At 47.8% G+C, this 27,406-nt stretch overlaps 1 protein-coding gene across 14 annotated transcripts in view; it reads left to right on the top strand.

Annotated features, from left to right (window-relative positions):
• SORBS2 (sorbin and SH3 domain containing 2) overlaps window positions 1-27,406 on the top strand; it is a 665,007-nt gene that overhangs the window by 456,237 nt on the left and 181,364 nt on the right. For all 14 annotated transcript variants that reach the window (XM_085641964.1, XM_085641952.1, XM_085641951.1 and 11 more), the window contains 2 exons: window positions 8,305-8,388; window positions 17,708-17,764. In XM_085641964.1, coding sequence (XP_085498090.1) covers window positions 8,305-8,388; window positions 17,708-17,764 — 141 coding nt within the window. The remainder of the gene's footprint in view (window positions 1-8,304; window positions 8,389-17,707; window positions 17,765-27,406) is intronic.

Here is a 27,406-nt window from a genome sequence, read left to right as displayed (position 1 = left end):
CGCTTGGAATGTGTGTCCTTCTGTATCGATTCTTGTGCACTTTTGAGCACTTCGTTGTGCAACTGGGGCACCCCCTCGGGGGAGGGGGGGTTGCAAAGGACATCGTATGAATACTCATGCGATTCCTGTTGTGACGTCACTTCCGGTGACAGCGTCCCCCCACTTCTTTTCATGAGATTACTGTTGTGACGTCACTTCCGGTGACAGCGTCCCCCCACTTCTTTTCATGAGATTCCTGTTGTGACGTCACTTCTGGTGACAGCGTCCCCCCACTTCTTTTTTTAGGACTTGTGCCCTGGAACTTAGTACAATTCTGTCGAGGGCATTTAACCAGGAACGGCCCATAGTTACACCGGGGACATCAGAAGAAATTATCTGAAATATAAGAGGAACACCTGGGGGCAACGGGGCTGGGGAGGGGAGAGATGGAAGAACCACCTGTAAGTTACGTGATGGCTGAGGATTAGCCTTGCCTCCTTACCCTGGAGTCCATGATCACATTATCGGCAATGCACACTGGAAGGGTGGACAGTATGGTGGGGGCTGGGTTGGACTTTTACCCCTCCTTTCCTTTTTTCCTGTTAAGGCAGCAGGCGCTCCCACTTGCACTCGTTAACCACAAGAATTATGATAGTTTGGATGGGGATACTTGCACACTATTCACAGGAACCAGGGTGGGGACTCCCACAGAAGAACGAGAAATCCCAGAGACGGGAAGGATTCACGCACACACCACGGACATGGAGAACCCCATGAGCTATAAAGTCCTTTCCTGGAACATCAGGATGAGGCACAGGATGTCTAAGCACTATAAGATATTCTCCTACTTAAATAGACAGGGTATTCACATTGCTCTATTGCAAGAGACACATCTACTGGCTAAGGAAGGGGCAGCGTTAAAGCGCCGATGGTCGAGGGCAGGCATATTATACCACCTTCTCCGCTTATGCTGCAGGGGTCCTGGTATGGATCAGGACAGGGGTACCCTTGCATAATACAAGAGGTATGATGGACCTGTAGGGCTGGTATATAGTGGTGATGGGGAGACTGGACAGGCAAGATGTGAGACTAATTAATATATATGGCCAGAATGCGGACCAGGGAGCCTTACCTGATGCACCTGCCGTGGCCCCTGGCCCCTTACATACTACACACCACAATCCTGGGAGGCGATTTTAACTATGTAGCGGACTCCCAACTGGATCGCTCGCGCCCCCCCACTGAGGGACTCTCTGGTCCATCACACGCCCCTTCTTTTTGTGGAATGGCAAGCCCCATGGGAAGTAATTGATAAATGGCGGCGCACATGTCCACAGGATTGCGATTACTTATTCTTTTCCCACCATCATGAACTACATGTCCGTCTGAACACCTTCCTCTGCTCACCTGATATACACGGCCGGGTCACTAATGGGAAATACCTGGCTTGTACCCTGCCCGACCATAACCCAGTCCTCTTGCAATTAGGATGGGAGACGCCTGCCTGCACATCTGGCAACTTAAACCGGAGGCCTTAGAAGACCAGGTATTCCTTGAAGAAATTGGAGAACAAATGATCCACTATTTCGCAGATAACACAGGCACAGCGTTTCCCTCACAATTAGAATGGGATGCATTTAAGGCAGTGATTAGAGGCAGATGTATAGCGGCACCAAAAGGGGTGTGGCAGACCTTGCTACCAGAGGTGGAGGAAGTGGAGCTGAGCCTGTGGGAAATTGAACAACGATGACCTAGAACCCCGGTGCTGCAGCATCCTCCTTTAGAGGCTAGGATGGTGGTGGCGGCACACGTGGAGATATTGCACTGCCATGATTATAAAAAATATTTGGAATGTACCAATGCTGAAAGAAACCACACAGGCTTGTTGCTGGCATGGGTCTAGGAAAGTCTCAAGCATAGTTGAAATTGCATGGGAAGATGGCCACCGGAAGTATAGGCAAGAAGAGATAAACCAGCACTTGCACGATTACTACACCACACTCTGCAAAATCATTGCGTGCTGAGATGAGACAGAGATATGTGAATTCTGTTGCAATTCAAACTCACGACTCTCACAGTCGAAGAGGCAGATGGGCTAGGGGAGGCGGTCTCTATACAGGAGGTGAGGGCGGCCATCAAATGCCTGGCCAGGGGGAAGACCCAGGTACCGATGATCTCCCAGTATAGTCATACGCTGATTACGCTGCTGAACTGGCACCCAAGCTGGTGGAACTGTATGCGGAGGACAGGACAACGGGAATGCTCCTTGCTACAACACAGGAGGCCTTGGTGGTTCCTCTCTTGAAACCTGGCAAACCCCCACATGACTGTCGACGCTTAACCTGTACTTCAAATTTATGAGCCGAATCTTAGCAACAAGACTCCTTCACACATGCCAATTTTGACTCACCCCGACCTAATGGGATTCATTCCGGGCTGCAACACGGCACAAAACGTATGGCATCTGATATCTATTATGGAGACATATGAGCGAGATGGGGGGGATGCAGCTGTCTTTGCCATCAATATAGAAAAGGCTTTTGAATGGAATTTACTGACTGAGGTGCTGGAACACATGCACCTGGCAGTAGGCTTCTTGGCCTGGTTCAAATTGCTATATGCGCTGGCTCACACTAGGGTCCGGACAGGGTGAGTAATCTCTGAGCGCTATGGGGTGGAGCGAGGGACCAGACAGGGTTACCCACTGTCTCCATTGCTCTTCTCTTTGGCAATGGAGCCCTTGGCCCACTTAGCCTGATCGGGAAGGCGCTATAAGTGTATAAAGAGAGGGGTACTTTGCCAACATATATCGCTATATGCCAACAACCTATTACTCTTCCTCCATGACATAGAGGAAGACTTGGACGGTGCACAGGGAATGGTGGAGGAATTTGGGTTTCTTTTGGGGCTTAAAGTTAACTGGCAGAAGTCTTACTTGTTCCCCATGGACGTGGGTTGCGGGCGGCCGGCAGACTTGAGGGCCTTGCAGTGGGAGCCTCGACCTTAACATGTCCAACTCTGGAGGGGGGACTTGCAGTCCCTGACTGCGAATCATACTATTTAGCCAGACAGCTACAATGGTTCATGCAGACGAGAGGAAGGCCGCATTGTGGGACCCTTTGTTCCCAGCAGAGAAGTACTGACCAGAATGCTACTGAAGGTCGGCCGTTTACCTCCGAATGCAACTAGGGAACTGCGTGTGGTGAGTCGCTGCTGGACTAGATGCCTCCAGAAGACGCGCAGCTCAGTCCCGTACGCACCTGATCCCTCTATGCTCATGGTGGATGTTCTACCGCATGGGGGACAATGGAGTGGGATAGCTGAATGGGTGGTAGAGGGAGCAACAACTATTGGGAACCTGTACAGAGAGGGGGAGTTACTCCCCTTTGAGGACTTCCGATCGGAGTTTGATTTGCCAGGGGGCCATTTCCTACTATATAGGAAGTAACAGTGGCCTTACGATGGCATCGGAAAATGGGCACAATAGAACCGCATCTCCATAAAGCCTGACAATATATAAGCCTATCTGGAGGTTCGGTTAAGGTGGTCACATGCCTCTACAAATCAATAAGAGGAGACATGCTTCTGCCATTGGATGGCCTACGAGCCAGGTGGGAGGAGGATCTAGACGCTTCCCTGACGGACAGAGACTGGAAAGTATCCTAGAACGAACCACCAAGGTGTCCATGAATGTACGCTTTAAACCAATTAGCTTCCGCATTTTCCATAGAGCATACCTCACACCTGGCCGCATCAATACAGTGTTCTATAGGATGGATGCTGCCTGCCCCAGACGCAGAGAGGTAGGAGTAGAGCTCCTACGCATGATAGGGGCCTGTCCGGTGCCACAGGACTGCTGGGAGGGGGTGACCAAAACAGTAGCTGACGTTACAGAAAAAACAGTACCCTGCCTGCCCACTCATTGCTGGTTGGGGCGGTTCCCTCATATGTCCAAAACAAAAGTGTCCAGTAAAGTCCGGGACTTAGCCTTCATAGTAGCAAAAAGGAAAATAACAAGAAACTGGAAAGCCCCGGGGGGCCCCGCTTGGCAGCATGGTGACAAGAACTAGAGAGGTGGGCAGGCTGCAAGGGAGGAGTACTGATCAGAGAGGCCAAACGGAGGACAGGATTATTAGACAGAGCCAGGGCTTGGGAAGCATTAGTGGATACTTTGAAACATCCAGAAGATGCCACAGGGACAGATGCGCCCGAGGACTCATCAGCACCGGGCACCCCATAATCATCCTAGAGACTACTGGAATAAGAAGTAGGAACGCAGATACCCGAGACCCATGAACAGCAAGGGGAGACATGGCTAGACAGGACACGGGATAATAGAAGTATGTAAGAAGCGAACAGGAGAATAGACACTGAATGACAAGGAACACCACTGGGGGAAGGTACCCCGCCCCATTGAACCACTACATAGACCACGCTACAACAAATTAGGACACACCTGCGTCCACGACTCGCAGGGAAAGAAGGGGCAGGGGGAAGGGGAGGAGGAGATAGTTCACTGTGTATGAACTTTGAGGGCCAAGATAAACAACGCCAATGCGGCTATGAGCATTGCAGGAGTAAGGACAATGTAAGTGATGGAATGTTATCTGCCCATGCTGTGACGTGTTATGCTACCTGAGAAAAGCAATAAAATCTGTTTAAAAAAACCGCCCGTCTCGATGCATGCCCATATGCAGGCCTTTCCACAGAGCACCCCCGAGCACAGCCTGCTCTCCTGAAACGCCGAAGCGCTGCATGGAGAGCAGACGCCGAGTACAGCTTTGCTCTCTTCAACCACGCCTCGTGCCACCAGCTCACTGATTCTCCAACAGCCTGCACGAAACCATACCGCTCCTCTTGAAACAAACCTGCACATTGACACTTACAAGGCCGCTTGCAAGAGAGCGTCTTATTCCTAAAATATGTTCAAATGTTAACATTGGAAAAGCCTCCTTCAAGCGCAGGGATTCGTCTTCGGACATGTATTTGGCACATAGATTTGTCAACTGCTTCTCTTCTAAAACATTTCAGAAACGGGCATGCGGTAAAAACGGTGCATATATTCATTCGATATTTGCCCTACTTTAACTGTCCTGTGATATGCTTTTTAAGCAGGTTGTTACCTAAAAGAGCTGGGGTAATGGGGAAGCCTTACAGCACCATCTAGTGGTGGTGATAAATACTTATAAGGTCCCAAAAGCGAGACCTATTGGCTATGCCAATGCTTGTTAGGGTTGAGCCTGCATGAGCATGCGCTAGCGCATGCATCTCGTTTGTGAGACACTATTGTTAACAAAACAGGGATTGGAGCCCATCCTTTGCTTAGCATTTGTGGCTTGCATGGCATTCTTCTTTACAGCCTCGTAATTCATCAAGGCAGGCCTAGCATCATTTCCGTGCCTTTCTGTGGAGCAGGGACCATGCACTGATTGATTCAACTTAATCAGTGCCCGTCCACTGCTGCTGACGTGATTGAGGTAATATTTTATTCTGTTTAAAGTTTAATGCCCTGCAAACAGAAGGTGTGTGAATGGCAAGAACATGCTCAACAGGACCAACAAAATTGCAAAGATTTATTTTGCCACGTCTTCTTTTCTCACTTTGCACTCATGTTTTTGTTTGTTTTTGTTCATGGGCGCTGTTCTCAAAAGGTGAGGATTAATTTATGCAAAGCGACTGTTTCTTTATTATGTTTAATTTCTGGAATGATGCTTTAACACATAATCGTGCAGTACACACCAATCCACCCCACTCCAATCCTCCCCTTTCCAATTCACCCCACCTCACTCAACACCAATCTGCCCCTCTCAATCCCCACTCCAATCCAAACCACACCCACAATCCAATCCATCACACTCCAATCCTCCCAACCCACCCAACTCTAATCTGCCTGCTCCAATCCAAAACAATCTACTCAATCCAATCTTCCGCACTCCAATCTGCCCCACTCCAATTCAAACCAAACTGCCCCACTCCAAAACAATGTGCCCCACTCCAGTCCAAAACAATCTGCCCCACTCCAATCTGAAACATTCTGCCCCACTCCAATCCAAAACAGTCTGCCTCACTCCAATCCAAAACAATTTGCCCCACTCCAATCTGCCTCGCTAGAATCCAAAATAATCTGCCCCACTCAATCCAAAACAATCTGCCCCACTCCAATCTTCCCCACTCCAATCCAAAACAATTTGACCCACTCCAATCTGCCCGGCTCCAATCTGCCCTACTCCAATCTGCCTTGCTCCAATATGTCCCACTCCAATCCAACACAACCTGCCCCATTCTAATATGTCCCAATTTAATCCACCCCACTCCAAAACAATCTGCTGACTCTATCTAATCCATCCCACTCCAATATGCTTCACTCCAATCCTACCAATCTGCCCCACTCCAATATGCCCCCCGTATGCTCCACTCCAATCCATCTCACTCCAATCTAAAATAGCCTGCTCCACTCTAATCCTCCACATTTCAATCTAAAACAATCTGCCCAGTTCCAATCTCCCCCACTCCTGTCCATCCCATTCAATCTTCCCAACTCTAATCCAAACCAATTTACCCCACTCCAATCTGCCCCATTCCAATCCAAATTAATCCGCCCCACTCCAATCTGTTCCACTCCAATTTGCCCCACTCTAAACCTCCCCACTCCAATTCACCCCACTCCAATCTACCTCACCCCAATCCACCCACTATATCACAATTCACCCCACTCCAATCCAATCTACCCCTCACCAATCCAAGCCACTCCAATCCAATCTACCCCACTCCAATCCAAGCCATCTCACCCCAATCCAATCCTCCCTCCCCAATCCACCCCACTCCCTCCCCAATCCACCCCACCCCACCCCACTCCAGTCCACTCCACTCCAATCTAAAACAATCTGCCTCACTCCAATCTGCCCCAACCCAATCCAACACAAACTGCCCCACACAATCCAAAACAATATGCCCCACTACAATGAAAAACAATTTGCCCCATCCAATCTTCCCCATTCCAATCCAAAGCAATCTACCCCACTCCAATCTAAAACATTATGCCCCACTCCAATCCTTCCCACTACAATCTTCCCACTCCAATCCAAAACAATCTGCCCCACTCCAATCCAAAATAATCCACCCCACTCCAATCCGCCCCACCCCAATACAGTCCACCCCAGTCCACCCTACCCCATGCCAATCCAGTCCAATGCAGCCCAATCCACCCCATGCCACTCCATCCCACTCTATTCCACCTCAATCCATTCCACACCACAGCCCACTTCAATCCAGTCCACCCCACTCCAGTCCAGTCCACCCCACTCCAATCCACCTCACTCCAATACAATTCACCCCACACCTTTTCAATCCACCCCACTCCAGTCTAGTCCAATCCCTACACTACACTCTATTTCACCCCACTCCAAACCACCTTACTCTAATCACCCCCACCCCAATCCAATCCACCCACCCCACTCTAATCCATCCAGTCTGCCCACTCTACTCCACCCCACTCCACTTGGTCCAACCCACTCTACCCCAATCTAATTCAACCCAATCTACTCCAATCCAATACACCCCTCTATCTCCATTCATTCATATTCACTCCACCCTATTGCACCCCACTCCACTCTATGCCACTCTACTCTACGCCACTGCACTCTATCACTTTCTCTGCCACTGAATCACTGAACTCTACTCCCCTCTGCTCAACTCTACGACACTGTACTCCCCCACTCTCCTCTACGACACTCTACTCCAACAGATCCAGTATACGACACTAGGACACTGCACATCACTAACTTTTAGCCATGATGAACAGCAGCCACACTGGTATACAACATGGCAGAACCACATTGTTAAAGTCACCAATAGCTCTTGTATAGGCGAGACCTATTGTCTTTGACAATGCTTGCTTACAGTGTAAGAAGAAAGGTCCAGCAGCCAAAATGCTATGGTGGCTGCAGTGCTCTAACCCCTTGCACTGTTGCTCCTTCTCACAAAATACCAGAAGGTCTCACAAGGACAGAGAACATTAAACAAAGATGTCAGAAATTCCACATTGTGAAGCATAAGGATGTGAATTTATTTCATTTTGTAAACAACTCATGTGAGCTGGCAAGAGTAAAATAAATAGAGAAGGTCAACAAGTGCTTTGCTTCTTCGAGGAGAAGGGTTTGCATGGTGTGAAACCCGCCTTCACTCTTCTTGCGTCTTACTGTTGCTGCCTTTGGGTTGGTGTTGCTGTGGCTCGTGCACGTGCTTTGAGTTCAAGATGGCGTCTCCACCACGTGTGCTCAGTCTACTCTCCCTTTTGCTTCCCTTTTTCCTTCACATCCACTTCAGGATGAGCGCATAGACTTCGATGACCTAGATTTAGAAAATGAGCCCTGGTACAAGTTCTTTTCAGAACTGGAGTTTGGACGCCCGGTAAGTGAGGCTGGGGAGGAAGCATGGAGGACATGCCCGGTGTGTGCACACTGATCCCCCCGGAGGAACGTCACGGATGGGACCCACTTGGGGAGTCCTATCGCTCTTCAGTGATGGACCCGGTCATGTTTTCGTGTGCAGTGAGTGCAGCATGCTTTACAGTGCAGCCTACCTTTTACTGGCTCTGTCCCCCGTAAACTTCTCACCACTAACGTATGGTTTCCCCTGCTTTCAAAAACCACTCTGTGAGAATTGTTCCAACCCATCGTTAACACACCTTTAGACATGTTCTAATCCACAGTAGCTTATGTAAAGGTGGGTGACATGCTAGGGCTCTAGGCACGTGATTTAGCAGTGCTTTTATAGGTTAATGATATCGCAGAAATCTCTATCTCAACTTTGCCAGTTAATACATTTTTAGATTTTTAGAAGTTCAGTCCTACACTCATTCCTGTGCACCAAGGACATTTTTAGGGTTTGAGACACAAGCTTTTGACAGCCAACCCTGTAACTGTAGCAAACCCCGTACTTGGACAGACGCACGCAATCAATGGGCTGAATTTACAGCTGGGTAGGCCGGAAGTGAGAACCAAAATCGGAGGAAAATCCACGAGCAGAATGACCTTCACCATATTATTCCTGCGGTGTAAGAAATGTAATTTCTGAATTCTCTTGCAGGCGTACCACCTCCTCCAGGAAATGGAGGCTCCAGGGCCATCTTCCATGCCCCACAAAGCCTTCATACTTGCATGTACCCCATGCCATCATCTTCATCATTCAGCATCTGTAGCGGTTCACCCCAGAAGTGCATTGACATACATCACTCAGTGTTATTTTGAAGCCTTTAAAACAGTGCTTAATTTGTAAAAAAAAAAAAAGTGCCAGGGCTCTCGTCAGGAGGCCTCTGCAGCTTACACCACATATTGCCCCTCCCAGCTCTGCTAATGACAGTATCAACACAACTAATAATCATCACACTCCTACAAGTGTGACAATTTAGCCTATTCCAGGACCCCACAACTATAAGAATGGCTTGGGTGGCAGTCAATAGTCATTTTTAAAGTATATTGACTGAATCAGCAACTGATGTTGGGATCATCTTTAAATTAGACAGACAGCGCCACCGCGTGGCAGATTGTTACAAGCTCCGGTGTCGACAATGAAGTGCAGGTGGGAGCACCGGAAACCACCTGGTCAAATTAAGCACTGCTCTAAAGTGAGCTGCCAAGAGTGAGATACATAGTACAGGTTCACAGAGCAAAATTGTGACTCTACAGAGAAAGGGACATGTTTTCTGTAATCTCTTCTTTATTTTTCATTTTTGGATGTAAAAAGGTCCCAAATTCTTCCTGATAAAAACAACCCTATTACTTTGCAAGCAGCCGTAGTTCAGGTTAGGTTCACAGTGTAATTCTGGTTTACAAAACGGCCTGTTACAAATTAGGCTTCAATACCAGACGTGGCATTAGGTAAAAAGTCTGCCTTCAAATGCCAATTTGGAATTGGGCCAAGGATTGAGCATATACAACAAGTGCATAAAGGCATACAGATGAAGGCATTGTGAAGTAACGTGCCACAATCTGTAACTAACATTTAGCAAAGTTTGAAACCACATACTTTTCTTTAAACCTTTCAACGGATAGGTCAAACACGGAAATAGCGGCATGTACATTGGCACTTAGCGCATGTAACATTTTCTTTTGCTCCGTCAAATGGAAAACTATTTTTCAGGTGGAGAACCCCCTTTCCTTTAAACCCTATGTAACACTGGGGTCTATAGGACCAAATTCTGTACAATAATGATATTTGTTGTAAAGAAATTCAGTGACAAGTATATTGAAGTAAAAATGTTCATATATTCAGCACTTTACATAAAAGACATCCTAACGCTCATTGGCTGTTTTCACTCACATGGCTACATTTGTGCTGATGGGATTACCAGATGATCCTTTTCAGAATGTACCTGTCCCCACAACCTCAAAATGTGTAGTGAGTGATAGATTTGATATATTTTTTAATTGCCCTATTTTATATTTGAGAGAGTCTGCTGTTGGGAGAGGCTATGAGAATGAACACCCCGTAGGGATGTTAAAAACTACTTAAAATGCCTTCAGAAATATTAGTTTTCACTTTACAATGAAGCTGCCTTCCTTTATACCAATATCACCTTCTTGTGGGACATCTGACTTGCACAAAGCCGAGTATAGTGTGCAGTTATTACGAACAAAATGCACGTCTCTCTTCTTGAGTAGTGCATGAAGTGCTGGCGATGGCAGTGCCCAGAAGGGACACGATACAGCGGTTGAAGACAGACCCAGACAGCGCAGACAGACAGACAGACGTCCTCTTTTCAGACTGAGTGCGAGCCAGCAAAGCTCATTCCTCTGCGTGCATTGTTAACAACATGTCATATTCGTCAAATGAGAGCCTTGCGTCCTCATTGGAACTGCTATCACATTGCATGGAGTGTTGTGTAGATATAATATGGCCTGGAGCAAGTAAGGTCAGAAATATAGAGCTTTGCAACAGGGCCAGACTGGACACCAAAATATGCCCTGTAGGCCCCTTGTAGAAATGAACCATGGGGGAATGCTTGGGTCATGGCACCCATCCTTCTCTGAAAGCAACCAACCCCGAGCCCAGGACTAGCCTGCGGTCAGGTAGCGGCATGGGCGAAACCAAACTTGGGCCCCCCCACTTGTCCTCTTTAAATCTCTGTGTGCCCCAGGTCAGAGTGAGACTTCTGCAGGCAGCTCTGCTCCCTCTGAGGTCGGAGCCATGGGTGTGGGCCCAGCTCACACATTCATGCTAAAGGGCTGGGTTGCCCAAGCCTGCAGCCTACCGGGAAAATGCCCGCGTTGCCGGTCGGCCCGTCCGGCCTGCTTGGCAATTACACCCCTGTCTTGTGTAGTGCATACAAATCCACGTAGCAAGGAAAGGCATTACTTTAACTTGTAATGGTGATATCACTTAGGAAGTATTATAGCTGTCTCATCACAGCCAGATATCTTACATCAGTCATTAAAGTTCTCTCCTACTTCCATCCTGCATTGGCCAAGCCTCAAGCCATCATGGAGAAACTAGGGTTTCCCACGTTTTTGCTTCTCTTGGAGAGAAATCACGAGTAGCTCATTATTAACAATTTTCACAAGTGAAGGAAACATGCTTAAGATGATAAATATTTGGAACATGAATTAAGCCAGTCTTCACTTTTGATGTTTCCTTAAGAATCCAGAGCATAGGCACACACGCTTACCCTCACATGTACACTGTCAGGATTCTGTGTCTCTGTTTTGTGCCTTTTGGACAGCAATACTCGCTCTATCCTCTCCCTTCCTCCACCTCCACTTCCATGTGAGTGCAGTCCATGTAGGCATTTTCGTTTCCTCAAATAAAATTGTTGCTATGGGAATCCCTTGCCACTGTGCCCAACTTCCGCAGGATTATTATTTTCTCTGCTTCAGCAGTGGCCTCTCCACCCACTGACGTCGCCACAGTGAAGCCAAGAACAACATTAGTGCAGTGGCGTAACGAGGGCGGGGCCACAGGGCGGTTGCCGGGGTCGCACAATTCTCAAGGGTGCAGCATTTTAAAAGAAAAGTTGAAGGGACTCAGGAAGTGCTAATGGTCCATGGGTTAGGGGCCGCAATACTGGGCGCTGGCAACCCACGCTACACCGTTGCTTTAGTGCCAGCTGTAGGAGGCATGTCTTCTGCCTTTTCCTCCTCTGTCCCCCTCTCTGTCTGATATAGTGGTGAGGTCTCTTCTATTATGCAAGATCGCTCACTGCTCCCGCAACATCCTGCCCCCATGATCCCCTGGTGTGAACATGCCCAGTCTGAGTGTGGCTGCTCCACTCTAGGCCTTTGACGAGATCACAGCGATAGGGAAAATGTCCTTCTGGTTCTTGGAACTCAGCAGTGGGATACCTGAAATACAGGTGAGCCTCAGTATCGCAGAGTCTATTCCCTTATTTCAGTCCCACTTCTCCTGCAGTTCTCCGGCATTTAAAAAACATGATCTGCAACATTTTGGTAGAGTTTCATCTGCATTGTGAACGCATTTACCTATTACCTCAGAAATATCACCACTTTGCATCTTGGCCACTGGGTGAAATTACAGGTTTCATATAGGGTCGGTCTGGGACAGAAAATAGGCCAGGGCTCCAAAATAAAAGTGGTCCACATTAGTGAATCTAATAGCTAAAAAAGTAGCCCACATTTGCGAATCAGGGCAGACATGCTGTAAAGGGGGTTTGCAAGATTTGTGAGATTGCATGCATTTTCTGCTGGCCACGTTTGTGGCAATGTCAGGGAAATCAGCTGCAAAAACTGGCCCACTGAACCATAAAACAGGCCCACAAACAGTCAAAATATCCGCCCGTTTACTGAACTATCATACCAGCCCATCGGACACTGCCCCATTGCCCATAGGCCAGTCCAACAGTGGTTTCATTATTGATAAGTCATAGGGCGGGCTGTATGGAGCTATGCATTCCCCTTCATTTTTCACTTGTTTTGCTAAAGATATTCTGATTGATTTTAGCAATCAGTTGTTTATATCATTTACATAGAAGCAAGCCACTGGCAATGAAGAGTCCAAACAGAGTAGCCAAGAACTAGAGGTAGCCTCAGTAAATAATAATCACATTTCTGGCAGCCTATAGTGTAAAATACTTATTGCCACTGAATTGTAATGGGGTTTAATTTGAAAACGGAGCTACACAAATAGACACCTCTGTTGTGTGTCAGATGGACCAAGAAAGTGAATTGAAAGGACCTACCATCATGCATCTTAATTGTGAAGTGTATTTTAAGGCTGCTCGTTTGGTAGAGCGCCACATACGACTTTCCGATTTCCATGAGAATAAACACATTAGCACATTACAGGTGTAGGTGCAAAATGAACACTTTCAAAGGTACATCCAAGCAAAGTGAGCTTAAGAATCTCGACTGTCCTGATGGAAATGCTTGGGCAGTACAGTGTGTGGCGCTCTCGGTTTGTGACAGCTGTTCATATACATCTTCTAAGGGACCTTCCTGACAAGACTCTGGTGGAAAGGCTTTGTGGAGTCAATGCAAAGATGACAAGCATGCCTGTTTAATCTGTCTTAGAGGCCCACAATTAGAGAGGCTTAGAGGAAGCCATGCAAGAGTGGGGCTAATGCGAGGAGGCCCCGGTCCTTCCAGGTCCCTCCCTATTAGATTGATGGTAGTGCAAGCAGTTGGACACCAAGGTCTGGAAGGGGTTGCAAGTCACACTATTGAAGAGGGTTGGTGGGAGCCATGCAAGAGTGTGGCTGATGCGAGGAGGCCTCTGTCCTTCCAGGGCCCTCCCCATTAGAGAGATGGCAGGGCAGACAGTTGGACACCAAGGTATAGAAGGTGTCGTAAGTAAACCATGACCTTTGCTTAATCTTCATTTAGTACTAAAGATAGACCGGTGGTATTGTTTATAGGGAAAAGGCGCCACAGGGTATGTCCACTGTATGTGTATCTAAGTATCCTCTATCTGTACGGTGCTAAAAGGTGGAGAGAACCACCTGCCTCCCCAAACTCCGCGGCCTAAGCTGCAACTCTAATATTTACGAAATCCCTAGCACACGTAAAAGTTTGTTAAAGTGTACCAGTAGTCGAGGAAGCCGAGGTGAGAGGGCTGCATGTTTCACGAAGAAATATAGAAGTTTCGATAACCTTTACTGGAGGCCGACGGTTGTTAATTGGACCCTATCACAAGTAATTCCCCTCGCAGGAGGACTGTGTGGGTCGGAAATATCACCACACATTAACATTCACTTATTGAAGACGATTGAGCTTTGAAAAAGTTGCGTGTATATGTAACAGGCGCAACGAAACTCGTGTTGGCTCTTGATCTGTCAAAGAACTCACACTTGGGAAGGTTCTACACCAAGAATAAAAGATTGAAGAATCTCCTTGACCAGTGTATATATTTGTGTTTTGATACGGAGTTACTACTGTCATTGGACTGTGCTTTGAAAACGTTTACGTGTGCTAGGGATTTTGTAAATAATCTTCATTTAGATCGTACTGGTGATTTTGTCTAGGTGCAGAAGTCTGCCCCACCTTTTCTGTGGGCAGGAAGTTGAGGAGTTCATAGCATTAATTACGAAAAAGATGTCTTTATGTTGCTTTGTAAACACTCCTCCTGAATGTTCTTAATTTAATCTAGTGAACAAGTGGTCTTGTTTAGAATAAGTAGTTTCTGCAGTTTCCGCAGTGGGCAAGACAAAGGTACACTGCATCGGCCATCTTATTTCCACCCTCACACTTAACCTTCTTTTCCTCCCAGAATTTATGTGCCTCCGAAATATCTTCTTCCTTCCAAACCTTCCATGCACATTAGATCTACCTCAGTAATTGCTAATGCTGCATAAATAGATGGCACGCGGCCATATGCAGCCCTCCCAAGTACCACGCATCACAGGTTAGAATAACACATTTTAGTGCTGATGTCCGCAACACTGCACTAAAATGCTGGTTCACGCTTTATCAGGGAGCTAGCTCCTACGTGCTAGGCGCTGCAGCCGCTTGAGTCTGAGAGGAGGCGGGTCGCTGGTCAGCAGCCAGTGCACTGTGAGGCGGGCCCAGGTCGAGGAAAGGTGCGTTGCTGTGGCATTTTCTGCATGGACCTACAGTCGTTCACTTTAATGAACGTGTTACGGTAACGTTCTTTTAGTTACTCCATCATCCAGTGCTGTTTGTTTGTGTTCCTTCCCCCAACGCTACATGCGGTTTCAAGAGCAGAGTGCAGCGATTCAGGGTTGTTGTTCAGCGCATCATGACCTGGCCTCCTCTCCATGGGACGGGGCCTGAGAGGAAGACAGTTCCTGGAGGCCAGTCCCGAATCCCTGTATCATCCTGCCACGTGCCTGGGCCTGAGAGGAAGACAGTTCCTGGAGGCCAGTCCCTAATCCCTGTATCATCCTGCCACGTGCCTGGGCCTGAGAGCAAGACAGTCCCTGGAGGCCAGTCCCGAATCCCTGTATCATCCTGCCACGTGCCTGGGCCTGAGAGGAAGACAGTCCCTGGAGGCAAGTCCCGAATCCCTGTATCATCCTGCCACGTGCCTGGGCCTGAGAGCAAGACAGTCCCTGGAGGCCAGTCCCGAATCCCTGTATCATCCTGCCACGTGCCTGGGCCAGAGAGGAAGACAGTCCCTGGAGGCCAGTCCCGAAACCCTGTATCATCCCGCCACGTGCCTGGGCCTGAGAGGAAGACAGTCCCTGGAGGCCAGTCCCGAATCCCTGTATCATCCTGCCACGTGCCTGGGCCTGAGAGGAAGACAGTCCCTGGAGGCCAGTCCCGAATCCCTGTATCATCCTGCCACGTGCCTGGGCCTGAGAGCAAGACAGTCCCTGGAGGCCAGTCCCGAAACCCTGTATCATCCCGCCACGTGCCTGGGCCTGAGAGGAAGACAGTCCCTGGAGGCCAGTCCCGAAACCCTGTCCCGAAACCCTGTATCATCCCGCCACGTGCCTGGGCCTGAGAGGAAGACACTCCCTGGAGGCCAGTCCCGAATCCCTGTATCATCCCGCCACGTGCCTGGGCCTGAGAGGAAGACAGTCCCTGGAGGCCAGTCCCGAATCCCTGTATCATCCCACCACGTGCCTGGGCCTGAGAGGAAGACAGTCCCTGGAGGCCAGTCCCGAATACCTGTATCATCCTGCCACGTGCCTGGGCCTGAGAGGAAGACAGTCCCTGGAGGCCAGTCCCGAATCCCTGTATCATCCTGCCACGTGCCTGGGCCGGAGAGGAAGACAGTCCCTGGAGGCCAGTCCCGAATCCCTGTATCATCCTGCCACGTGCCTGGGCCTGAGAGGAAGACAGTCCCTGGAGGCCAGTCCCGAATCCCTGTATCATCCTGCCACGTGCCTGGGCCTGAGAGGAAGACAGTCCCTGGAGGCCAGTCCCGAATCCCTGTATCATCCTGCCACGTGCCTGGGCCTGAGAGCAAGACAGTCCCTGGAGGCCAGTCCCGAATCCCTGTATCATCCTGCCACGTGCCTGGGCCTGAGAGGAAGACAGTCCCTGGAGGCCAGTCCCGAATCCCTGTATCATCCTGCCACGTGCCTGGGCCTGAGAGGAAGACAGTCCCTGGCTCGATCAAGAAAAGAGAGTTTCTCTGGCTGTATTGCACAGAGGCTGGCCGGCCGGCCCAGGCTGGACGAATGCAATTACATTAAATCCAACCGGAGTTTGTGTACCGAGAGAAGCTGTCATGAGTGAGCTGCAAGGAGATTACATTTGTGGTTTTGTAGTACCCAATTAAAGCAACGGTTTTATTTCGGGCAGTTTTGTAGTCTAAACTGCCGTATGTATATGAGGACGGCTTTTCTTAAAGGTATGGATCAAGTCTGATTAGATGATTAATAAGAAATGTTCTCTTTAGCCACCCCGCTTGTCGAGCGCTCGGTTGAACTCGTGAGAAAGTCACTCGAAGTGCCACACGTGCGGCAGCAGCTGGAGGCTTCACATTCCTACATGGAAGCTTTGGAAATGTCGCACATTATACACAATATGAAAACTTGGTAGCGAGGCATCTGCAGGGAGCTCTCGACTCGTTAGGAGGAGCGCGCCTCCCTCTTGGCGCCCACACTCGCAGAACATGTCCACCCACAGCATCTGACTCACAGGCACATTTCACGTCTGCAGCCAAGTGCGCAACGGGAGCGCGGCGCGGGGAAGCGCAGCAGCTTTCCCGCGCTGCCGGCGGTGCGCAGTCTCTCAGTGTGCAAACCCTGCCATGTAAGGAAGCCACGCCGACATATGTGGGCACCAAGCAACGGCTATTCACAGTACCACACAGCCACAAGGTCATCTTCCTTCCATAAAACACCAGAAAGATAAAAAAAAAAGTCAGAACCCTTTCAAATATAAAATTTGCAATTCCAAATTAGAACATAAACGTGATAAAATATAAACGTTGAAACACTGCTCTACAAAGAAAAGTATGCATTGTGGCATCTGAAGTATTGAGACAAAAACTCAGTGCGCAAGGGTGTCTCTCATAATGTGGTGGTTTAGCAGAATTAGGGCTCGGCTTATTCTTTTCTTTCTGCATGGGATTTGAAGGCATGACTACTGACCTTGGAGTTGTGCTGGCTAACCCTACTAACTCTGTTTGGATTGCACCCTCCCTTCACTTACATTCCCCATGGCCCCCCTCTCCTCTTTGGTGTCCGATGCGCAGGTTCTAACCATGTCACCTTTTCCACATGTCTCAATCTCTGGCGCCTCTTTGACCCCCGCACCCACATCTCATCTCTTCACTTCCGCCTGTGTGCCGCCTCATCCACCAGCCTCCTAAAAAGCTTTTGGACTATGTTCAAGAAAGACCTTCTGGGCTTTCCAAAGAGGTAACATCAATTGCTGTTTCATTCTTCACTTCCATGTGTAACAAGTGAAAGAGGGCATAAGCCATTATTTGTTTGTGAATGGTCTTTCTGTCAGATATTGGGTATTAAATGTTATTCCAGTAGAAGATACAATATCTTTCCTCTGCACTGTCAAAATTACATATGGCTCATCCATTGGTTTCCTTTGCGTGATCACTCTGATGTCAGTTCCGCGCAGCACACGTGGTCAAAACCAAACCCTGAGTGCTGTGCGGAACTACCCGTATGTTATAAAGACAAATCTTTGATGTGTGTATCCATGTTGCATGCTGCAGGGTATGGGTGCACAGTCGCTGAGTATGCACCACGAAAGCTCAACTTCTGCAAATTCACTGAGGTGTGTAAGAAGTAAACATCAAGTTCATTACACAAACCCTATAACTGATTCCAGATTGACGAAAGGCTAGTTGCAGAATTTGTGGGGGTTACTCAATCAATCAATCAATCAATCATAGCATTTGTATAGCGCGCTGCTCACCCGGAGGGTCTCAAGGGGCTGGGGAGAGGGGTCCGCTACTGCTCGAAGAGCCAGGTCTTGAGTTGCTTCCTGAAGGAGAGATGGTCCTGGGTCAGCCGAAGGTGGATGGGGAGAGAGTTCCACGTCTTGGCTGCCAGGTAGGAGAAGGATCTTCCTCCGGCGGTGGCTCTCAGGATGCGTGGTACGGTGGCGAGGGCGAGGCTGGTTGATCGTAGCTGGCGGGTGGGCGTGTAGAAGGTCAGGCGGTTGTTGAGGTACATGGGGCCCAGGTCGTGGAGAGCTTTGTGTGCGTGGGTGAGGAGCCTGAACGTGATCCTCTTGCTGACGGGGAGCCAGTGCAGGTCTCTCAGGTGGCCGGAGATGTGGCTGTGACGGGGGATGTCCAGGATGAGTTGTGCGGAGGCGTTCTGGATGCGTTGGAGTCTCTTCTGAAGTTTGGCTGTGGTTCCGGCATAGAGGGTGTTCCCGTAGTCCAGTCGGCTGGTGACGAGTGCCTGGGTGACCGTCCTCCTGGTTTCGATGGGGATCCATCGGAAGATCTTGCGGAGCATGCGCAGGGTGTTGAAGCATGATGATGAGACGGCGTTGACTTATCTGGTCATCGAGAGGGAGGAGTTCAGGATGACGCCCAGGTTGCGTGCGTGGTCCGTTGGCTCGGGAGTGGTGCCCAGAGCAGGGGGCCACCAGGAGTCGTCGCAGGCGGAGGGCGATGATCCCAGGATGAGGACTTCCGTCTTGTCTGAGTTCAGTTTCAGGCGGCTGTTCTTCATCCATTCGGCGACGTCTTTCATCCCCTCCTGGAGGCTGGTTCTGGCGGTGGCGGGGTCGTTGGTGAGGGAGAGGATCAGCTGGGTGTCTTCAGCGTAGGAGATGATGTTGAGGTTGTGTTGGCATGCGATGGCTGCGAGGGAGCTCATGTAGATGTTGAAGAGGGTGGGGCTGAGCGATGATGCCTGTGGTATGCCGCAGATGACTTTGGTGGCGTCAGATCTAAACGGGGGGAGGCGGACTCTCTGAGTTCTTCCGGCGAGGAACGAGATGATCCACTTCAGTGCCTTCTCTTGGATCCCGATGTTGCTGAGGCGCTGTACTAGGGTGCGGTGGCAGACAGTTACTAAGGAGCACAGAATTTTAGGGGAGCTCAAAAACAGTTGGTGAGTCTGGCACTGCGCGTCTGCTCGGGCATAGCCCCAGTAAGGGAGGTCTGTGTGTGGCCGTGGTCAATGATGCGTAGGTTGAGGAAACCATTTGCCCTCCATCATGATTACCGCCCTACACGGTGTAGATCTCTTTTCTTGCGCAGTCTGGCGTGTAGATGAACACAGAAGGAATTGCTTCAGCGTTGTCAGTGTGACACTGTTTGACAAGGCTTGCGTTTGATATTGCTTAAAAAGAGACATGGTGACTAGCAAGTGTGTCCCCATTAATCCTCACACTTTCCCCTTAATCTGTGCATTGTTTTGAAAATGACAACTCTTCACAGATCCTAAATATCACTCTCTGTGTGTGTCCACTGTAGCCCTTGCATAGTTCAAAAATGTCAACTTCTTTTGGACTACATACTTCTTACATATAGTCTCTACTGACCTCTCATGTCCCTATCTGTAGTTCTCGCCCACAGGCAGTTAGATCTGTTGGAACCCTCATGCTACCAACACAGTAGGTACATACAGGAAGTATACAGACAGTGGGCTTTGGGTCTGCCCTTTTCAGCTATTGGAGCCTATGTGCTTTGAAGGGACTGCCATTGGTTGGTTCGTTGGGCTGGACTTCAAGCTCGTGGCATTTCTTGCATATCTACAGTGTCCAGTTTGTGTTGTAATTGGTGATGTTACCAAGTAGTTTTGTACATAAACTCCATCCCTCCCTCCCAGTCTCTCCAAATGCTTCTCTGTCCTACACAAAATCTCTCTTTATCCGCCCTCTCATTTCCCTGGCTCCCAAGTTTCTTCACCCCGCCTCTCTTGAGCTGTCTTGCCTCATTCCTAGGCACTGAGAGCAGATGATTGTATTACGCCATTTTTTACCATCAATGTAAGATTTGGCAATGCGGCTCAGAGTCAGAGTGTAAGCTTGGCATACATGAAGGCGTAGGTTCGACCCCACAGTGTTTACTGTTTTCTTTTTTTGTGTTTTTTTTGTTACAGCCCCATACTTGACAACCCTTTAGATTTAGATAGTGGCCTGCCGCTGTTACGTAATCCGTATTGCCTTCCCACTTGAATATCAGGGCTGTTTTTAAATCTATAGCTGCTGGGAATCTGCACTTTGGAGCCCTCAGTAAAAGAGGCCTGGCCCACCTGTGGTTGAGCTAATGCACTCCAGACTGGAATTACAGCCCATCGCATCCCAGCTGCCTTCCTGAATTCAGTGAGGCTTGGATGGGGAGCCATGTTCTCCTCTACAGAGCACCAGCCTCTCTACCAGCAGGCAGAGCTCTAAAGTTCCTCAATGCCATGCATAAGAAGTTCACCTGGTTCAGGGTCCTTCTTTGATATCTGGGAGTTGTAGACCTGATTTTTATTATTGGGTGAGCAGGACTACAAATCCCAGAAGGCAGAGGAAAAATATGGCCAGACTGAATTAGTCGAGAATGGATCTGGGAAACCTGAGATTTCTGGTGCTGCTACCTTAGAAAATGGGGTGCTCCTCTGCGAGCTTGTGTCAAAAAATAGTTGCCACTGTGCTGCTTCATGTATGGTAGGTGTTCGTTGTTATTCTGTGGGCAACGGGGTACAGCAGAGGTTCTTATCTCTGGGCTTCAGGGTCGGATTGGTCTGTAGGGCAATCAGGCAGTGCCCAATGGTCTGATGTAAATGATTAGTTTTTGTGCCTTTTTAACGGATGGATGGGCTCGTTTTTACTGGTAATTTATCCCAATATTACCACGAACATTGCTTGCTGCAAACAGAAATGCATGCAGTTTCCCATACCTTGCAAAATACCCATTTGGTGTGCCTTTACAAGTTCAAAACTGGCCTGCTTTGCAAATGTGGCCCATTTGTTTTAGCCATCATCTGGTTCACTAATGGGGCTACTTTTATTTGGGTGCCTGGGTCTATTTGTCGTCCCAGCGGCCCTGCTGGGTTTATGTAGGAAAAGGGTGTTGTGCTGCTTTATTTGCAGTATGAGTTCTTTGCTTTGCAATGAGATGCTGCTGAGCTGCTTCGGTTACATAAGGGGTTCTTCTCTGTGGGCCTGTGTAAGAAAAGGGTGTTACATTGCATTTTTTCTTTGAAAGTAGTGCAAATCATTGATGTCTTGTGAAAGTTTGCAGCTTACTATTATCTCGTGGAAAAGGAGACTTTTGTTGAGATTACCAAATAACTCCATGTCGCAAAGAACGCAGTTAATCATTTTCTGGGGTTGCTCAATGGGTTATGTTTTCATCGTGTACTACGAAGTGTATTAACTCTTTGGCGTGAACCCTAATTGGTACTTTCAGTACATGTATTATGGCATCCTGACTTTGACCTTGACCTCACGCTAATGTAGCTTGTGTGTAGAGGTCTTGGCCAATCCTTGGTAATGGAAGGTCCAGAACCTGTTCTGTGATCTGTAGGGGGGTAACACGCGTGCCCTCACAGTGGGATTGGACTGCTAGCCATGCCCTGGATGCATCACTTATAGCAGTGGTGGCAGCACGCAGTGTTCTTTAAATCTTTAGCATGACCAGACCTTTTTCTCTGTGTTAAGGAGAGCGAGCCCACTGATCGTGTTGTGCATAGTTTTGCTGGTAGGTGGAACCCAGAACTTTGCATTGCCATTCGGTGTGCATGTCAAGCACATGTCGCACATGTCTGGTAGTAGGACTTTGTTGTGTGAGCCGCAGTATTGGGGCCAGTGGCAACCATTGTGGATATCCTTGATTTTAGCAAGGCACAAGATAGATAATGAGGGAGGCTTCCCCCAGAGCGTGGAGGTGAATTGCCTCCAGTCCTATAGCTGAAGGGTGTAAACCCAGACACTGAAGTGAGAGAGTATAGAGACAGGGATACCTTAAGAAATGTAATGAGGACCTTATTAGCAAAGGGCTGCTGATTAATTCTTACTAAGCAGAACTATTGTTTAGTAGAAGGTAGAGGTGAATCTGTTTCTTCAGATCTGCTTATGAAAACCTGGTGCAGAGATCTTATACTTCATTGTATCTGGGTTTTGGAGACTACTAATGGGAACCAGCCGCACTACTTCCTACTGGGAGAGCCATTCCTGTGCACAGAGCCTGTGTCTGGGGAGGAGCCTGAGAGTGACTTCTGGAAGAGAACCAACCCGAAGCGGTTCTGAACCCTTAGACCGTGGATGCACAGCCCAGGTCTGGAAAGGTGTTTAAAAGTGGGATTTAAGCCATCCAGGTTTGTTACAATCACAGGTTCTTCTTGAACATGGAAGGGAGTGTTCCACTGTGTACCCCAAGAGCTACTGTGTAACCAGGGTTGATAATTGCCTAACATCCAGCCACCCAGAGGTGAGGGGCCATCGTGGAGAAGTGTGGCTCAATGAGTGGAGAAGTGTGGCTCAATGATTAGAGCGGCAGACCCTGATGCAGAGGTCTAGCCCGGGACCAGGGTTCAATTCCCCGCCTCGGCGGGTCTTGGGCTCAAAAATTCCAGGGACCTGATAATTCTCGCCTCGGTGCCTATTCCAGTCACGGAGTCCCACTCTGCAACACTCTTGCAATAGCTTGCTTAATCTCCACAACGGCCCCCACAACGCTAAGGATGCCGGGCCTCCACCTTGGGGGTGCCCAGGAGTGGACGCCTCACAGGGAAAGCCAGGATGGGTTCCACAGCGGTATTCGTACAAGCGCCTTCAGACCCTTGCGGGTGAGTAGTGCGCTATACAAGTATCAAATTTACATTTAAATTTACATTTTACCTGAAATCTGCACTTTCAATGGGAGGAGTAAACGGTCTTCTTGAAGTTCCTAGAAGTCCTCCCATCTGCTGAGAAAGTGAAGGCGTGTGCCTGTACCTGCAGAAGGAGAGACTGTCCAAGAGGAGAAGCAGGGCATGTTTCCGGAGTGAGCAGCGCTCAGAGAAAGCTGACTTACCCAGAGAGGAAATCCAAGAGTGGGTCGGTGTCATGGAGGGATTCTGTTGCGTTGCACAGTTTCATGTGAAACTGAATCTGAACAAGTATCCTGTGTCGTCCAGCAATTGTATGCTGGCTCAAGAGGCTGGTTCTGATGCGGATTCTGTGAGTGACAGCTGTTGCTCTGCAGAAGCAAGAACCACTCATGTTCCAAGAGACTACAGGTGCCAAAAGACATCACGCAAGGGATTCAGCCAGGAGGCAGCAACTGCCATACCAGAACAGAACACCTGTCTGCAGCTGGCTTGGAGGGCGGCTGCCACCGAAGACTAGAGCTGCAGCATATATCTGCCTCTCTGACTGCCGTTGTGAACTTCGACTAGAGCAAGGCTCCCAGAGCTGCTGCTGTAGGAGAGGAGTCGCTGCTGTGGCGGTGGGATCCTGCACCACATCTGCCGCACAGCCCAAACTGCATAAACCAGAAGGTAAAACGTGGGGCATATCCTGCACTGGGGACAAGAGACTAAAAATGTGCAAACTTGTTGCAGCACGTGCTAAGACATTTTGCCAGAGTGGGAAAGATCCATTGACCTGAGGTGCAAATTTGACCTGTGAAAGTATTTGAGCGGCCTGCAAATGTGCCTAATCCTGTCTAAACCAGTATTATAGGTAGATGCAGGATCTCAACCTTAGAGGGAAGAAGGAAGATGCTGGGAGGATACTGAGAAAAATGGGGTGTAGCACTTCAGTGTTTAATGCAACTTAGTGCGCAAACCTGTTTGATGGTTCCAGTGAAATGTGTAGTATTTAGTTCTGCTGCATAATTAAAGTGCTTTCGTTTTACATAAAAGCTAAGCAGTCTGAAGGACATTAAGTTATTGTGTCTGTTGGTTGACTATAAAGTTCTGAGCTCTTGATGCCCACACTTTCTTAGTCTGAAGCCTGTGACTGCTTGCCTTTGCTACTCTGAGATTTAAGTGCGGAAAGGGTTGTACTTGGTCCAATTTGCGGAGCTATAGTAGGAAGGGTACCAATGACACACAACTTAAGCCACCAAGGTTGGGGCCCATTTGCCCTTGTATGCCCTTTGCCACCCCACCAAACAAGGCTCGCAATATGTTGCTTTGTTTTAGCTAATTTTTTTAATTATTCATCTGAGAATGCATCTGAAATTGGATTTACATATACATCAAACAGCAGGTGTCAGAATGGGGATATTAATTTGGAAGGAGGTTTCTTCAAATGCTCAATAAATCCACTCTGATGAAGTCAAAACACAGTTCTGAGAGAACCTTCTACCCGCTCCCCCATGAACCTATAGCCCAAGTAGAAGGAACTCTTGAGAGAAGGCTGTGTAAATATCAAGCAGTACTGATAATTTCACAGTAAAGAACACCTAACAATAAAATCCCTAAATGAATTAAGAATATAAAGAAAATGAATGTAGAAAAAGACACTAAGACATTAACATAGTTTAAAAAGAACCAGAGATACGAATATTTAAAGTTTTAAGGCAAATCACCTATAAAAAATTAAGCGCTATTGGAAAACAACAGTTTACGTTGGACCGGGACTTAGGTTCAATATTAGGCTGACCGTAAAGAAGCGGAGGTCGGATACATCAAGTGAATCATCCCAGTTAAAAGATTTTACTGTTTTAAATAAGTTCAAAGCAGCACGCGTAGAATAGCAGGAGTTTTTTTTAGCTTCCTTAACACAACCTCAAAGTTACAGTGACAGTTATAACTGTCAACAGAACAAACAATGGCGATGGAATGTACCAGTGCCACTGGGGAGCAGGAGAAAGAGAAAGAACCAAGTGGTAATGCAAAAGGTTAGCTATGGTTAATTAAAGCAGTTCAACGGACATTATGTCAAAGTTAAGTGATTGTGTTGTGAATAGTCCTAACTTGCTGCATTCTGTTTATGTTTTTTGTTTAGAAAATCCCCTGAAGAAGGGGCTGGGTACCGAAATGCATTGGGTTTACTACTCTTGAGTTGAAATAACAAGAAAAACAACGTTGCAATTGATTTCATTGTAAAATATAATTTCAGGTGACATTTATAGTATTGGTCTCGGCATTAGAAAAGAGACATTGAACTTTTAATATATCAAAGAATAAACAAGGTTGAGAATGTAGAATGAGTGTTAAAATTGTACTATAATGTAAGAGAAATTCCTTAGCAGTGCTCAGGTACCAGTGGTTCTTGGCTGTTTTTGTGGTTTGGTGTACGTATGGTTGCATGTGTCACTGCAGTGCATTAAAACTCAAGCCCAGCAAGAGGAGAGTGGTGCGTCTGCGGACATTCTTTTTGCCATATGTGTGGACAGTGGGAATACACACCCCAGCACATATATGACATGATACCTATTCTGCCACGAGTGCATTTTAGGCACCATTTACAATGGTCTTAAGTTAGAATAGGCTAAACAGGGAGTTTTGGGGGCGAATCTCAGGCACTTTACTACTCTTTAGCAGTTGTAAAATGCACTGAATTCTAAGTGTAGAAAAAATAGGGTCCATAAAAAGGTGAAAAATCTGGGGTGACTATTTGGAAAAGGCAAATTTGCTACAGCAAACCTGTTTATATTCTCCAAATTATGTATTAATGAAGAAACACTCTGTAAATGTTAGGGTTACCAGTAATATGTGCCATATCGCTTATGAGATTTGTTTTTTAGTTCATAGTTACATAAAATATTCTACAAGTCGAGGTTTTAATGCTACAGGTTAAAAAGGCTAAGGAGCGTGAACGTTCTTTCAATTTTATTTCATCAATTTAATTTAATTCCTTTCTGCCAGAAAAGCCTTTGCCTATGTCCCTATCTTGAATCAGCGGGCCAGAACAGAGACGTTTTAATGCATGGGCCAAGTGGGCTCTGGCCCCAGGCCCCAGCCTTTCAGGGGGCCCCCTGGCAGTCATCTCCATTCTCCAGACTTTTGCCCTCATGACCTTGCAAATTTCTTAAACAGATTGTTTTAAATACTGTTACCTTTACTTTATTTTTTATGTAGCTGGTGTGTGAGTCTAGTAGAGCCATTTTGCAGAGAAATTTTGTGTTTATGTTTCATGCAATATACATAAAAAAAAGTTTCTTTTATATCAAACAAGGCCTAACATATAAGAAATGGGAGGGCATCACAGGGATTATTTGCAGTAATATTGGTGAGCTGCTGGTGTGGTACAATATTTAAAACACACATAACTATCCCTGAATATTGGCTGTAAACACATTTAGGGCCTTATTTATGAGAAGTGATGCATCGCTGTGTGAAAACAGGGATGCGTCAATTCTTAGTGCGCCCTCCTTGCGACATGATGGATGCATCATAGTTACTGTATGACGCATCATGTCGCAAGGAGTTACAGATACGTCAGTATTTCTGACGTATCTGTAAGCGCAACAGTGATGCATTGCTGGGGTGTGTTTGAAAATAGATACAAATCCAGCGATGTGTCTTTTCACATGGGACAGCCCCACGTGAAAGAGAATGCATCAGTCTTACACCTGCCGTGAGGCAGGGGTAAGATATTGATGCAATGGGGTCCAAGAAGCGGCGCACTGAGTTCTCATAGATTTCAATGCGCCACTTCTGCAAGGCTTCTTGCGGGGTAACACCCACCCTGCATACATTATACCTGGCGCAGGTATAATGCGGTGCAGGGGTTTACAAAGTGACGCATCTGCCTAGATGCGTTACTTTGTAAATAGTGTGCAACATGCACATTTTTTACGCTGCCGGTGCGTCACAAAAAGTGACAGTAGGAGGAAAACATTCATGAAAGACCCATCAGTTATTAAAAAGCCAGGTTTTTAAGTTCTTCCTGAAAGAGAGTAGGTCTGTGGTTAGTCTCAGAAACTCAGGGAGTCTTTTCCACAATTTTGCGCCTAGAAAGGCGAGGAATCTACCTCCAGTGCAGGCATGGCATATTTTAGGCACGATGGCCAGGTTGGCATTGGAAGATCTTAGGGGTCTAGATGTTGTGTAGCGATTAGCGCGCTTATTTAGTTAGCTGGCTCTTAAGCCATGGAAAGCTTTAAAGAAGATGGTCATCGCTATGAAGTCGATCTGTTCTTTATGCGGAGCCAG

This window comes from Triturus cristatus, chromosome 2_2, assembly GCF_964204655.1.
Source record: "Triturus cristatus chromosome 2_2, aTriCri1.1, whole genome shotgun sequence".
Classification (NCBI taxonomy): domain Eukaryota; kingdom Metazoa; phylum Chordata; class Amphibia; order Caudata; family Salamandridae; genus Triturus; species Triturus cristatus.
Note: the sequence above shows the minus strand (reverse complement) of the source record. Positions and strands in the feature narration are given on the sequence as shown.